Source organism: Equus caballus, chromosome 15 (assembly GCF_041296265.1).
Source record: "Equus caballus isolate H_3958 breed thoroughbred chromosome 15, TB-T2T, whole genome shotgun sequence".
NCBI lineage: Eukaryota > Metazoa > Chordata > Mammalia > Perissodactyla > Equidae > Equus > Equus caballus.
This window is the reverse complement of record NC_091698.1, coordinates 54125067-54138313: the sequence shown is the minus strand read 5'-3', so window position 1 is coordinate 54138313 and position 13247 is coordinate 54125067. Positions and strand designations below refer to the sequence as shown.

The 13247-nt window shown below is 57.3% G+C and overlaps 2 protein-coding genes across 47 annotated transcripts in view; both read left to right on the top strand.

Annotated features, from left to right (window-relative positions):
* The window catches only part of EHBP1 (EH domain binding protein 1), a 479839-nt gene extending 478260 nt beyond the window's left edge, over positions 1-1579 (top strand). For all 44 annotated transcript variants that reach the window (XM_070235400.1, XM_070235417.1, XM_023619016.2 and 41 more), the window contains 2 exons: positions 155-269; positions 487-1579. In XM_070235400.1, the coding sequence (XP_070091501.1) occupies positions 155-269; positions 487-577 (206 nt within the window). In that variant the 3' untranslated portion in view covers positions 578-1579. The remainder of the gene's footprint in view (positions 1-154; positions 270-486) is intronic.
* A 4237-nt stretch (positions 1580-5816) lies between these two features.
* OTX1 (orthodenticle homeobox 1) lies at positions 5817-12865 on the top strand. Of its 3 annotated transcripts, XM_001917438.5 has the most exons (5): positions 5817-5990; positions 6352-6420; positions 8026-8234; positions 9155-9306; positions 10596-12865. In XM_001917438.5, exons 3-5 carry the CDS (start codon positions 8138-8140, stop codon positions 11412-11414), a joined length of 1068 nt encoding a protein of 355 aa, XP_001917473.2. In that variant the 5' UTR covers positions 5817-5990; positions 6352-6420; positions 8026-8137; the 3' UTR covers positions 11415-12865. The 3 variants fall into 3 exon arrangements, with proteins under 3 accessions (XP_001917473.2, XP_023474794.1, XP_023474792.1); XM_023619026.2 differs by lacking the exon at positions 6352-6420 and having other exon boundaries at positions 5882-5990; XM_023619024.2 differs by lacking the exons at positions 5817-5990; positions 6352-6420 and adding an exon at positions 6887-7374.
* Positions 12866-13247: the final 382 nt, after the last annotated feature.

Genomic DNA, 13247 nt, shown 5'->3' with positions numbered 1-13247 from the left:
CGACGGCCAAACTCTCCATAAAACACTAGCTAGTGGGACTCTATAATATGGTTTGCGGAGAAGTACAAGGAAACTGGAAAGGCGGGAAAGGGAGGGCAGGGGCCGGGTGTGCCGAGGCCCTTCGGGTGGGTAACGAGCCTCTCGTCCTCTGCAGACTGGCAGAAGACCGAGGCCCAGAAGCGACGCGAGCAACTCCTGCTGGATGAGCTGGTGGCCCTCGTGAACAAGCGCGACGCGCTAGTCAGGGACCTGGACGCTCAGGAGAAGCAGTGAGTGGGCGGTGGGGTCGGGATCCAGGCTCTGCCGCCTGCTGAGGGGCCGAGAAGTTCGCCGAAAGTTCAGTCCAGAGGTCTCGGGTGGGCCGGGGCAGCCTCCCGCTGGCCCCGAGATCCCCGTCCCCGCTGGGGCTCCAAATGCCGGGCGAGAGGGCAGTGCTGCTCTGCCCTCCACGAAGAAAAATAATTTTGTTTCCTGTTTGACTTCCAGGGCCGAAGAAGAAGATGAGCATTTGGAGCGAACTCTGGAGCAAAACAAAGGCAAGATGGCCAAGAAAGAAGAGAAATGTGTTCTTCAATAACAGCCGGACCAGAATCTTTCCCAACATTTTAGTCTTGGGTCCCCAGACCAGAAAAAGTCAGACTCGTTGTTGATTTAAAACTTTAACATTTTGTTTGGCTGGATTGTACTTCTTTACTACTACCCCCACCCCTTTTCTTCCCTCCTTTCCAGATAATATACAGAACTCCAAAATAGCTTTGTTTAAGGATTTTTTGTGTATGTGAGTTAATCATTTCCTTGAAATCATGTGAAATAGATTTGCACAGATACCTTGTGAGTGATTGGTATTGGGAGTGTTCAAGAAACTGTTCAGAGAAGAAAGAAAAGAAAACCCTTCCCGCATTATGTTCCCTCCTTTTCTGATGGGAGGAAAATTTGAAAACATTTTTGTTGTTGTTGTTGTTGTTGTTAATAGCATAATGATGGTGGGGGGGGGGGTAAAAGAGGGATAAGAAAAATGTCATGAATGATTTTTTTCCAGTCCTGCCATATCTAACACTGACTCTGTTACCTAAATTTTATAGTTAGATCATATTCAATCTGCTTATTAAACTGTGTTCTATTTACCAGTGGGATTTTCTGCAGTTGTTTTGCGTTTCACTGTAAGGATAATAGAGCTCCTCTCCTCTGCTTTCTTCAGAGGATGGCTCTGTAACCTAGCCTGAGACAAGTCCTGTGATTTAAAGGTGAGCTGTGAGGATGGGACTAATTGACATGCATCAGTTTACAAAGACGGGCTTATCATCTGAGAATGCGCCATCTTTTTCTCTGGATAATTATTTATTACTTCTAGCTTGGTTCCTACAATTTTGTTGGGTCTCAACATTGGCTCAAGAATGCTGTTAATATTTATTCTGTATTGATAAAAGTCTGTCTTGCCACTATGAGTAAATCCCCCAATTAATATTTTCTTCTCTAGCATCGCACTGTCATTTTTTGTGAAAATGGTTATCTGTTTATTTATTACAATACTGAGTCATATATAAATTTTCAATAAAAGCAGAAACTTTCTTACCTTAAACACTGCTGCTACTTCCTTGCAATGAAAACTTGACACTGGTTTAAGGAGAAGTCTGTGTATCCATAAGACTTTTCTTGTGGGAAAAAAGGGGTCCTTTTGATTGCAGGACAGGATCCTGGCTGTATTTGGAGCTGAGTAAGTTTACATCATCCCAGAGGGGCCCTGCTGACACACGAATGTGAATTGAAAAGCAGTTAGTCATATTATCTTAAGCATTGTAAACTATCATCTTTGGTTAAGGGTCATCTCTGGTGTTAAAGATTTGAGGAAATTTGTGATTCCACAGCACTGAAAAAATGCTAATATCTTGATGAATTTTCCACGTTAATATTTTCAGTTATAATTTTGCACTCATGAGGAAGAACTATGACTTCTGAGAACTGGCAAGTCTGTAGGTGCTGAAGTGAAAGGAAGTGAAAGGAAGAGGGTTATTGTTGGGGGAGGGGGTTAAGTGTGTGTGCAGATATGTGTGTATGAGATGAGGGGAAGGGAACTTAGCAAAGAAGTTCTAGGCTACAGAAAAAACTGGCGATTTTATGGTAGTTTCCATCACTCCTCTGCAGAGGTGTCCCAAACAAAGAAAGCTCGTTCAACAAGTCTGGAGACAGAGAGGACAGTCCACCAGCATTTAAACTTTAGCCTAGATCACACATACATAAATATACACACATACATCTATGTACGTATACATAGAAATAGTTATGCACACACAAATTCCGCTCGGAAAATCTGTAGCCGCCTTCAATTGCCATTCTTTGAAAAGGATAATGAAAACTTGGTACGGCAGAATTTCTTCATGACAAGGATTTTAAGAAGTTATTGAAAAGTTATCGGAACGAAATGAAATCGGGTATTTGCCCTCTTTCCTCGTTCTCTGGGGGAAGCTCTCAGAACCCTGCTCTACCGCCAGGGAAGCCCGCAGGCGGAAATCGCCAGCCCGAAGCAGCCTGGGGCTTGGGTGGCCAGCGCCCCCCACCCCTTTACGCTGGATTCGGGGAACCTTCCCTCCTGAGAAGCCTCGCAGAGAGGCGGCTGCCCCAGCCGCTCCCGACCTGCCAAGTGACAAGCCTTCCCTAGGCACAGACTTGCTACCCTCTCCCTGCCCCGTCTGCCCCAGGCCCGAGCCTCGCGGGGTTTCCATGGGAGCTACTCCGTGGCGCCCGCACGCCCCGCAGCGGCGGCGCGGCGCGGACCCCCGGGACTAGCCGGGTCAGGCTCGCGGCGAGGGCGCCGCGTCCCGATTTCGTCGCGCCGTGCCCAAAGGCTGCCTCCGGAGCGCAGGCGCGAGCCCAGCATGCCGAGAGGCCGGGAACCCGAAAGCCCGCGCTCTGGGAAGAGAAGCTGTGGGCCGGGGGTCGCCGAGAAGGAGGAGGAGGAGCGTTGGCATCCGGCTGGTTTGGGCACAGCCTGCGGGCCGGTGCAGAACTTCCGCCCCTGGCTAGGATCCCACGGCCGCGGAGCCAAACCCCTCCCCTGTCCCAAGTGTCTTCCAGAGTCTGACCCGGCCTCGAGGTCACCTGGATGCTGGATCCGGGTCCTGAGGCCCAGCTCCCACGCCCCCTCCCCGGCCCAGGGACCTCGAGGTGGGTCGACATGCCCTTTCCCGCGATGCCCCCTCTTCCCCTCACGGCGCTGGGGCCACTACTGGAACGGTCGCGGCTTCTGGCCCAGCGTCTCCCACCTGGACGTTTGCCTAGCGACGGCCGCCTCAGTCCTCTACGCGGCGTACAAGAAACTTTCATCTCAGTCCCTCGCTGTCTACTCTCCACCCTCTCCCCTGTCCTCGCTCTCTTTCTTCTCTTAATCCCGGGGTTTTATGGGTTGAGCATTAAGAAAATTCGCCTGCAATTTGGGATTAGATAAATACTCTCATTAGGGAAAAAAAAAAAAAAAAAATCGTGCTACTTGATACCTCCCAACTTCCCCGAGACCGTGGCAGCATCTGGAACCGAGAGCGCCGGACTCCCGCGTGGCGGGCCCTGGGGACCGCCTGAGCACATTCCAGCGCGCACGGCCGTCCCACCGCGCCGCGCCGGACCTCGGCCCGGCGCTGCACGGCAGGCAGAACGGCCCGGAGGAGGCAGGAGTGCAAGAAGGAGATTGCGGGACGGGGACAAGGGCAGGCGCCCCGGGAACGGAGGGCGAACCCAGGCACACGGAGCGCAGGCCCAGGCTGGGGCAGCGCCGGGCTAGGGACGCAGACGCTGCGGACGCTCACCCTACGACGCCCACAGCCTGGTCCCCTCTAAAAACTCTAAAAACTAGTGCGCTCCAGCCCGCGCCTTTCTCCGGTGCTCAAGGCGGGGGTGTATTTCGTTTCTTTCTTTAAACCTCTGCACCGTCTCGGGGGCTCCGAGCGCGGGCCGCGCGGGCTATTCCCCCCGGGGGCCTGCGCCAGCCTAAGGTGTGTCCCCGGCCGGGTCAGCGCTGCGCTCTGCGCAGTTTCTTTTCCTCTTAAAGCTTTTTCTTTCTCTTGTTTTTCCTTTTCTCTCTTTCTTTTATTGTGTTCTCTCTCTGTCTCTCTTTCTTTTCCTTTTGTGAATGGGCCGCGGTGTCTTTGTTCTGGAGAGAAGCGCCCGTGTCGCTGACTTTTGTGAACCAGAGAAGGATCTTGTAAAACCTCCTTTTCTCCTTCCTACTCCTCCACTCCCACCCCTCCTCCTTGGCCCCTTTGATTAGATGTTCCCTCATCGTCCAAAAAAAAAATGTAATTTCGTTGGTCTGGCGGCCACTTTCTTTGAACATTAGCTCGCTTTCAGCTCCAACTTCAATTAGAAGGAGTTGATTTTGAGAGATCAACAAAAGAACCGACCAAAGCCTTATTAAAGGTCCTAAGAAGATCTCCCGAGTCCTTTGAGAAGCAGTTAAGGAAACAGTGTGCCCTCCATCATATTCTGTTACCGTATTTTATTCGGACTCCAAAGGAAAGTGTCGCTTGGGGGAGGGGGAAGCACTTTGATGAGCGGCGGCCGCGGCCCCTTTTCACTCAGCGGGCTCCCCTTCCTTCTCCTCCTCCTCGCCCAGCGCCCCGTCCGCTCTCGGGGCCCGACCCCGCGGCCCGGGCAGCGCCGGCGCTCCCCTCCGCGATGCGCCTGGCAGCGCCTTGACTCGCCCTCACACTTACTCCTGTTCAAACTTTTCACTCCGCCTGTTGGGGTGGAGGGGAGGGGGGATTAGGAAGAAGGGGTAGGAATTCCTCGAAAGGGAATAAAGTCGTGCCTAATATTCAGGAGGAGGTGCCATTTAGAAGAATTGTGTTGCTCGGTGTTGGGGAGAAAAGAGTTTTTTGCGCTTTGAGAAGTCTACCCAGGTAGACGTGTTTGAGAAGTTTGTTCGGCTGGGAAATGGGCTTTGCCAGTACGAACAACCCGGGGAAATCGCGTCAAGGAGGCTCCTTCTGCGGCATGTGGAAAAGAAATTGAGGGTAGGGGTCTGTGGCCACGTTTTCCACCAGACTGGCCTTGGTAGAAGGAAACCGGGAAGGAGGGAGAGAGAGTGTGAAAGAGAAAGTTTCCTCTCAAAATCTGTCGATTCAGAAGTAGAGCGTGTGTGTAAGGGAGAGGGTACGCTGGGCTCCAACATTTCAGAGGAAGTGTTTAAGATTTGCAAACACCCTTCGTAGGGAGTGGGAACCCCAGGAGACGCCGAGGAGCAGGTAGGTGGCGGTGCCTCCCCTGCGGGTGCTGTTCCCGGACTCCGGAGTCCCGAGGCGCCGAGGCGGATCTGCGCCCCTGGAGCCGCTCCCGCGCTCGGCAAAGTAGCCTGTGCCAGCACGAGCCGCCCGCGGCGTTCCATCTGCAGGTGGCGGCGTGGGGAGGAAGACGCTGGGGCCCGCGGCGCGGCGAGAGGGGCCGGGGGCCCGCTCTCCTGCAGCCCGCGACTCTGGAGTCCTCGCGCCCACAACCGGGCCGCCGAGACGAGTGGCGCGCGGGAGAACGAGGGAACCGGTTCTCCAGCACCTCGCCTCCTCTCTGCTACTCCCTCCGGGGCGCCGAAAGGGCGAGAGAAGCGCGGGGGCCCCGGGGCGGCCTCGGGACCGACGTCCCCCTCTGCGGCGGGTGCTCGGGCGCTGCGCTCGCCTTCCTCGCCCCGCTCTGGGCCGCGTTTGCGGACCAAGCCCCGAGTTAGCGCGCGACCGGGGCGGGGCGGGCGGGGAGGGCGGGGTGCAGGGGGCGGGGGAGGGCGGGGGAGGGCGGGGGCACGCGGAGGTAACCCCCGGCTCGTGCTGCCATTGCCCGGTTCCCTGTCACTCAGCCCGCGCGGGGCCCAGGATTGGCAGCCTAGCCCCGTTACGCACTCACCTCGCGTTCACATACCCGGGGAGGGCAGTAGAAAGGTGATCAATCTTCATCAGGCTACGTTTCCAATCACCTAAACAACCGGCCAAGACAAGCCACTTCACTCCGACAAGGTAAATCGCTTGATTTATTTAGTTTGCAAAGTGCCTCTGCAGGACTTCCCCAGTCCCCACAGCCCCCACGTTGTACTGGGAGTGCAGCTGCAACCGCGAGCCACCTCCCAACTCTGCCCCTCTCACCCCCACCCTCCCCTTTGCGGCCCCGCGGCTCAGTCCGGGCGAGGTAGTGTCTGAGGGGTGTGTAGGGCTTTGCAAACAAAGTGTCTGTGCAATAAAGTGAAACCTGGAGGGACACGCACAGAGCAACTGGAAAGAAAGAAAAGGGAGGACGGAAGTTGAGAAAAGAAAGAAATCCAGGTGTCCTCGACCAACCGCCCAGCCCGGCGGGTAATTCCTGTGCCGCTCTGTTTTGCAGGTTGGCTGCCCGGCAGGTCTGTGTGAGGGCGCGAGGTAGATGGTGAGCGGCCCCGGCAGCTGAGGGCAGGTAAGGAGAAAGCCGCGGGGCCGCCCGGGACTCTAGGAGCGCGTCGGGTGCTCTTGCCTCCTCCTCCTCCAACGGGTCCCCACTTCCCACATCCCCGGCAGGTGGGCAGGGCTGGGAGCGGCCTGGCCCCCCTTTCGGTGCGCGGAGGACCCCAGAGCTCTGCTGCGGCCCGCGCCGTCTCCCCCGCCTCCTCCGAAGTAACCGAGCTGAACTAATAAGTTTGGAGAAAGTCTTTGAAAACTCAAGCTGCAGCCTAGCAGAGAGTGGCCGCAACTTGAGTCCCATTCTCCTTTGGCCCAAGAGTCCCAGCTGTTTCCCTTTCGTCCCCTTTCCCTGCAAACTGGGTTCCCCCAGCCCAGGCCGTGGGTCCCGGAGGATAGGAGAGGGAGGCGCCCTGAGCTCTAACTTCTTTCCCTGAAGTCCCTGGCCCGGGTGTCAGGCCTGCTTTGACTTCTTGCGAAGCGGTGTGAAGCGACAGGTCCTCTGGGGCCCCAGTCCCACTCGCCCAGCGTCACTTTCTGACCCTTGAGAGTAGAGCCTTATGTTCGGGGCAAGTGGGGAAGCGAGGCTTCGACCATCCAGAGCGGGTCAGCGCGAGCTACGCCGCCGAGGCCTAGTTCTCCAGTCTCAATCGGGCCCCGGAGCCGCGGGTTCAGCCAGTAGGATAGGCAGGGAGCGCACGGGACCTGCTGCACTCAGGCCAAATCTGCGAGACGAGATCCTCTGGGGGCGCTCGGTGGGTCACCTTTCCGCCCCCGCCGGAACCGGCGGTCCGCAGACAGGACTGGGCAGTAAGAAGGACCGGCTGGCGTTGGCAAAGAAGGGCCTGCTGCCGTGGTGAGGCGCCCCTGACCTGGGCCGCGTCCTAGCACCGCCACCTCTACAGTGGCCCCTTATGGCAGCCTCTGTCGGACCCAGGCCCGTAACTGCGTTTGAGGCCTGGTGGGATTCCGGGTGAGCAATCTTTCAGCGGCTGGGCACAGAGAGGTCAACTGGAGGGGTGGCTGTGGGCTGTGGGGCCGGGACCCAGCCGCGGAGACCTTTGCTGGAATGTACTCTGCTAACTGGGCAACGCGTGCCGGGGAGGCCCAGATGCTGCTCTCCCTCCGCGGAGCCTCGCCTTGGTTCCCTGGAGTCCACCTTTCCGTCCCACTTTCAAAAGCATTTCAAAGAAAACGAAACAACGCCTCATGCCCTGGGCAGCCTGCCGCCCGGGTGCTGTGGAAATGTTTGCTTGCGCAGTATGAGGTCAGCTCCTACCCGACTTAGAATTTTGCCTAGACTTGGGACCATGCACACTCCGCGGTTCAGGCTCTGACCTCCCCAGAGCTTGGCCCTGCTTTTAACCTCTCCTCACTCCTAGCGACGCCTTACGAGTGTCTTTGGCCCATTCCAAGCCCGAAAAGAAGCGGTAGCGATCCAGAAAAGTTTACTTTTCAAAGAAGCTGTGGTCTTTGGTCTAAGGCCTTGCAGAGCCGAGGTGACAGCCCACTGCCGTTCCATAGCCTGCATCCCCTCCCCATCCCGTGGTTCCTTGTCTCCGACAAGACCAGGAAGCTGAGATGGCTCCAAATGATGATTTCCGTGTGACTTGTGTCTCCACAGGCCGGGCTCCCAGACGCAACAGAGCTTGAAGGACTGCGCGGTGGGAGCCCCGCACTGCGCCCGGCCCGTGGCCCCCCTGGATCCGTCGGGGCGCCTCCACCCGGCTGTTAGCATGATGTCTTACCTCAAACAACCCCCATACGGCATGAACGGGCTCGGCCTGGCCGGGCCCGCCATGGACCTCCTGCACCCCTCCGTGGGCTATCCGGGTGAGCACCGGCCCCTGCCCCCAGCCCCTGCCAACCTTGGGGACCCTCAGTCTCTCGGGTTTGAGCACACGCTTTGTTGCCCAGCAGGCCCAGGGAGCCCCTGCCTAGTCTGCTTACAATGCAGGGCAGGCTGCAGTCTCACAGGGCAGAGTCGGAGTCGGTGTGATAGGCCAGGGCGGCGAAAACGTGCAACGTGTGCCCTGCGGGCCGGCCACACCGGCAACCTGTATCCTGCCGTGGTCCCACCGCCAGCACAGGGCGCTTTTACCGACAGATTTATTTCCCACGGGTGGCTTTTGTGCTGTGTGTGCGTGTGTGAATCCATTCCTTTCCCTCCAACATGGAATGAGGAATCTGGACACTCGCTAGGCCCTGAGAGGAAGAGCCGAGCTTCCCTTATGGGAAGCGACTGGCTAAGCCGAAGAAGGGGAGTTCTCCTTCCTTAGTTAAATTGTCCTCTAGTCCGGTCGCCTGTACCAACTTTTGCATAGCTAATGTGGACGGCTTGAACCGAATCCTGGCTTGCTTTTCTGGTTCCCATTCCTTCACCCCCATTTATTCCCTCAGAAGGTGTTTTCCAGGTCGCGTTTCTGCGTATCCCTTCCCCATCCTTCAGCCAGGGAGGGGCCGGGGAGGCGCAGTGGTGGAGGGAGGGAGATTGTATAACTTCTCTTCCTTTCTTAATTTCCGAGGGGCAGGGAAGGGGGTAGCCCTGGAGTCTTGGAGACACTGACTCCCAGTCGCACTCACTTTCTTCCACCTGTGGCCTCTCAAACTCGGCCTCTCAGTGCAGTGTCTCTTGCTGGGAGCTTGGCTTCCTTTTGCAACGGCCTCAGGGCCTGCCGGGGGCCTGTCCGCGTCCTCTAGCGCAGGTCCGTGTGGCCACCGCTGACCCGAGGCGCTCCCGCGTGTCCCCTCAGCCACCCCGCGGAAGCAGCGGCGGGAGCGCACCACCTTCACGCGCTCGCAACTGGACGTGCTGGAAGCGCTCTTCGCCAAGACTCGGTACCCTGACATTTTCATGCGCGAGGAGGTGGCGCTCAAGATCAACCTGCCAGAGTCTAGAGTCCAGGTGCCCACGCCGGGGGCTCCAGGGTCAGGGTAGGGGCGTTGGGGCTGGTCGGAGAGGGCTTGGGCAGGGTGGTCTGGTGTGGGAGCGGGCTTACAGACTGGGCAGCAGCTCTCAGACTCCCCCTAGCGCTGGGCCCAGGCCTGGAAGAGGGGGCAAAGTTAAAGGAACTAGTTTAGAGCCCTGCATTTGGCCCTTGGCTCCGGGGCGCCTTCGGTATCGAAAGTCCTTTTTTACGATTGCGGGAGAACAAGTGAGGCTTCCGAACGTAAAATGCCCTTGCCCCTGCTTCTTTGGCCGCCCCAGGACCTGGCAGTTTTCTTCCGGGTCCTGAATTCTGCCTCCGCCCTTGCCTTGCATCCCTGGGATCCTGAAAGTGGAAGAGTGGAGCTTGGCCGCTGGAGCTTGGTGGCCTGTCTGGAAGTGCCTTCCACGGGTGGCGCCAGTTTGATTAGACGCTTCCTTTGCCCGGAGAGGATGCCGAACGCAAAACCTGGCTACTGGCTTTGCTGTTTCTGTTTTTGCGATGAAAGGGCCCCGAAAATACTGTTCGTATTTTAACTCAGAACTCTCCTCAAGGGCCTTTCATCTCGCCGGCTTTCCCGGGAGGCTCGAGAAAGAACCTGACATGCCATGCCATGTACCGGGGCCCTCCAAGAGGAGTGAGAACTTTTATGACTGACTACTATTTGGTTCCCCACTTGGAGCCAAGAAGCCCAACGAAATTCTGCCCAGGCTTCCTTTCCCACTTCCCCGAGTACTGCCTCTGTTCAGCATCCCGTCCCAAATTGCTCCTGCTCCCACCGAAATTTTCGCTCTCTGCAGCACTGGGCCTCCAGGGGCCTACTAGCTCGGGCCTCAGACTTGGTGTCTGTCCGCACTCCGCCGCCTGCTCTGTGCTCTCCGCTGTCCTGAGCTCTATTTAGAAGACAGGGCCTCCAAACATACACCGGGCTATTGGGAAGCAGCCAACAGCAGCAATTTAGAGATGGCTGAACTTTTGGCTGGACAGACGCAAATGTTCCGCCCTGGGGCAGGGTTGAGCTGGGGGTGGGGAGGTGCACATCTCTACTTTGCCAGAGGAGGGTCTTCGAGGAGAAGGATGGGGGAGAGTCGAGGAGCTGGGAACACACGGGCAGGGTCTGGCCGGGCCGGAGATGGGGAGGGGTGGAGGCTTCATAGGAGAGGGAGGCGAGATCCTAGGCTGGGTTGTGGGTCCAAGAGTCAGGGAGAGTAAGTAGCAAGCTCTACTCGCTCCCATGACACGCTCTTCCCAACTCGGCTCGCTGCAGGTCTGGTTCAAGAACCGCCGCGCCAAATGCCGCCAGCAACAGCAGAGTGGGAGCGGGACCAAGAGCCGCCCAGCCAAGAAGAAGTCCTCCCCGGTGCGGGAGAGCTCGGGCTCGGAAAGCAGCGGCCAGTTCACGCCGCCCGCTGTGTCCAGCTCCGCCTCGTCCTCTAGCTCGGCGTCCAGCGCCTCCGCCAACCCGGCGGCTGCAGCCGCTGCAGGCCTGGGCGGGAACCCGGCGGCGGCAGTCCCGTCGTCGTTGAGTACGCCGGCTGCCTCCTCCATCTGGAGTCCGGCCTCCATCTCGCCCGGCTCGGCGCCGGCGTCGGTGTCGGTGCCCGAGCCATTGGCCGCGCCTAGCAACGCATCGTGTATGCAGCGCTCGGTAGCCGCAGGCGCCGCCTCAGCCGCAGCCTCTTATCCCATGTCCTACGGCCAGGGCGGCAGTTACGGCCAAGGCTACCCTGCGCCCTCCTCTTCCTACTTTGGTGGCGTGGACTGCAGCTCATATCTAGCGCCCATGCACTCGCACCACCACCCGCACCAGCTCAGCCCTATGGCACCGTCCTCCATGGCCGGCCACCATCACCACCATCCGCACGCGCACCACCCGTTGAGCCAGTCCTCAGGCCACCACCACCACCATCACCACCACCACCACCAGGGCTACGGCGGCTCGGGGCTCGCCTTCAACTCTGCCGACTGCTTGGATTACAAGGAACCTGGTGCCGCCGCTGCTTCCTCTGCTTGGAAACTCAACTTCAACTCGCCTGACTGTCTGGACTATAAGGACCAAGCCTCATGGCGGTTCCAGGTCTTGTGAGCCCGGGAGTGGAAGGAAGAGAAGAAACGCAACTACCTGCGCCCTCCGCGATCCCCGTCCTATTTCTGCTGCTGCTGCACCGCCCGCCTTGCCTCAGCTTCTCCAGACCTGAATTTTCATGCCCCCAAAAGATGCCCATCGCCTGCAGTGCCGCCCTCATCTTTGTACCACTTGCTTGGGGGATGTGCAAACCCGCCCGCCCCTTGGATGAGGGAACCGGTGCTTAGGCTTGGCCCACAAGTTCTATCAGGGTGAGCTGTGTGCTCCCCTTCTCAACCCTTGACTGACTCCTAAGTCACCCTCTTCCAGTCTTTCTGGACAGTTATTATGCACTTGCAGCCTTCGGAGGCTCTTCGCTCTGACTCGCTGTTTGAGCCCTACACTTTTTATTTATTCTTTCTGGACACTGGAGTCACTAACTGGCATGTCTGCCTACCGGAGTGCACCCACACTCTACCAGAAATCAAAACAACCACTAAGTGTTTCTCGCGTGCAGACTGCCGCCCCTTCAGCTGCCCTCGGCCCCGCTCCCGGCCTGCAGGCCAGAGCTTCCCGGCGTTTCCTCCTCCCTAGCCGGATGCGCTGGGGCAAGGCCGGAGGGAGGAGCGCGCCTCCGGCCTCTCGCGCACAGCCCCGCCCTGCGTAGAACTGGCTCAAGCTTCCGCCTCGGCGGGAATGCTGTACATAGTCGGGTCCGTTCCAGGGGCCACTTAAACTTTTTAGTTGCTGTTGGTTGAACTGAGCATATCTCGTTTTAGCGCCCAGGAAATAGAACTTTAAGATATATACAGCATATATATATATACATATATATAAAACAAAGCAAAAAATATTTTCCCTCTGTTCCTCTTCCTAAAACGATGGCGCTTTTACTTTTTCAGTTGTTGCAAAGCTGTCCTGCCTCTCACCCCTTCTCGCTCTGTGTATTTATTAAAGAGAATCGCTTGGTTCCAGGAAGCTGGGCGCGGAGGATCGGGAGGGTCCGGGAGCGTGGAGGAAACAGCCAAGTCAGGGTACGGGGGAGGGGATGGGGGGGCCCCCCCGCAGGCTGAGCCCTTCACCAGGTCTAAGCACAGGGTCGCAGTTCCTGTTTAGAGACCAAAAACGAAAGAAAAGAAAAAAATAAGTAAAAATACAGCATTATGGGAAAACAAACCAACCCAGGCCCCAAACCCCAGTTCCAATTCCTCTGTCGGCTTCTCTCTCTTTAAACAACCCTGTTGTCTAGTGAGTTTTTAGTGCACCTTCGTTCTCCGAAATCTGCGGAGAGCCCCGCGCCTGTGTATCAATTTTGGCTTTGGCCGTTTCGTCCAGTAGGTGGGAAAGTAAATTGTAAATTTGATTTGTCCGATGTGAAGATCACAAATTACTTGTTGAAATGTAAGGCAGTCCCCCTCCTCCCCTTTTATCTACATTATTTGCCGAAAATAAATGCAAATTAATGAACGGCTTGTCAGTGTTGCTCTTCTGATTCCAGCCCCAGGTCGCGGTCGCGGGGGGCCTAAAAGGAGGGAAGCTCCCGTGTTAATAACCCGCGTGTTAATGACCTGTATGAAGCTGGAAGCCAAGGAATCGGGCGGGAGGACGTGGCAAGAGGAGTCCCCAGAAAAGTTCTCTTAGGGCGTGTCCTCCCCTCCGGGTCAGCCCGGCCTCTTCCCCCAAGCGTTTTGACCCCGCATCCCCTCTCCCCATCCAGGACAGAGACAGGTGTCAGGACTCAATTCCCGAAGCAATTCCTTTCTCTTCAGACGCAGGAGCCTGGCACTGATTTCTTCACCCTAATTGCCTGCACCAGAAAGAAGAGGGGGAGGGGAAGAGGGTCGGGAGGCGGGA

What these genes read in the sequence shown, in the direction of transcription:
- OTX1 (XM_023619024.2), top strand. Translation starts at nt 7,316, where the DNA reads ATGGCAGCCTCTGTCGGACCCAGGCCCGTAACTGCGTTTGAGGCCTGG. An exon ending in CCCCTCCGTGGGCTATCCGG is followed by an intron (nt 8,235 to 9,154) that starts GTGAGCACCGGC and finishes GTGTCCCCTCAG; the next exon opens with CCACCCCGCGGAAGCAGCGG. An exon ending in TGCCAGAGTCTAGAGTCCAG is followed by an intron (nt 9,307 to 10,595) that starts GTGCCCACGCCG and finishes GGCTCGCTGCAG; the next exon opens with GTCTGGTTCAAGAACCGCCG.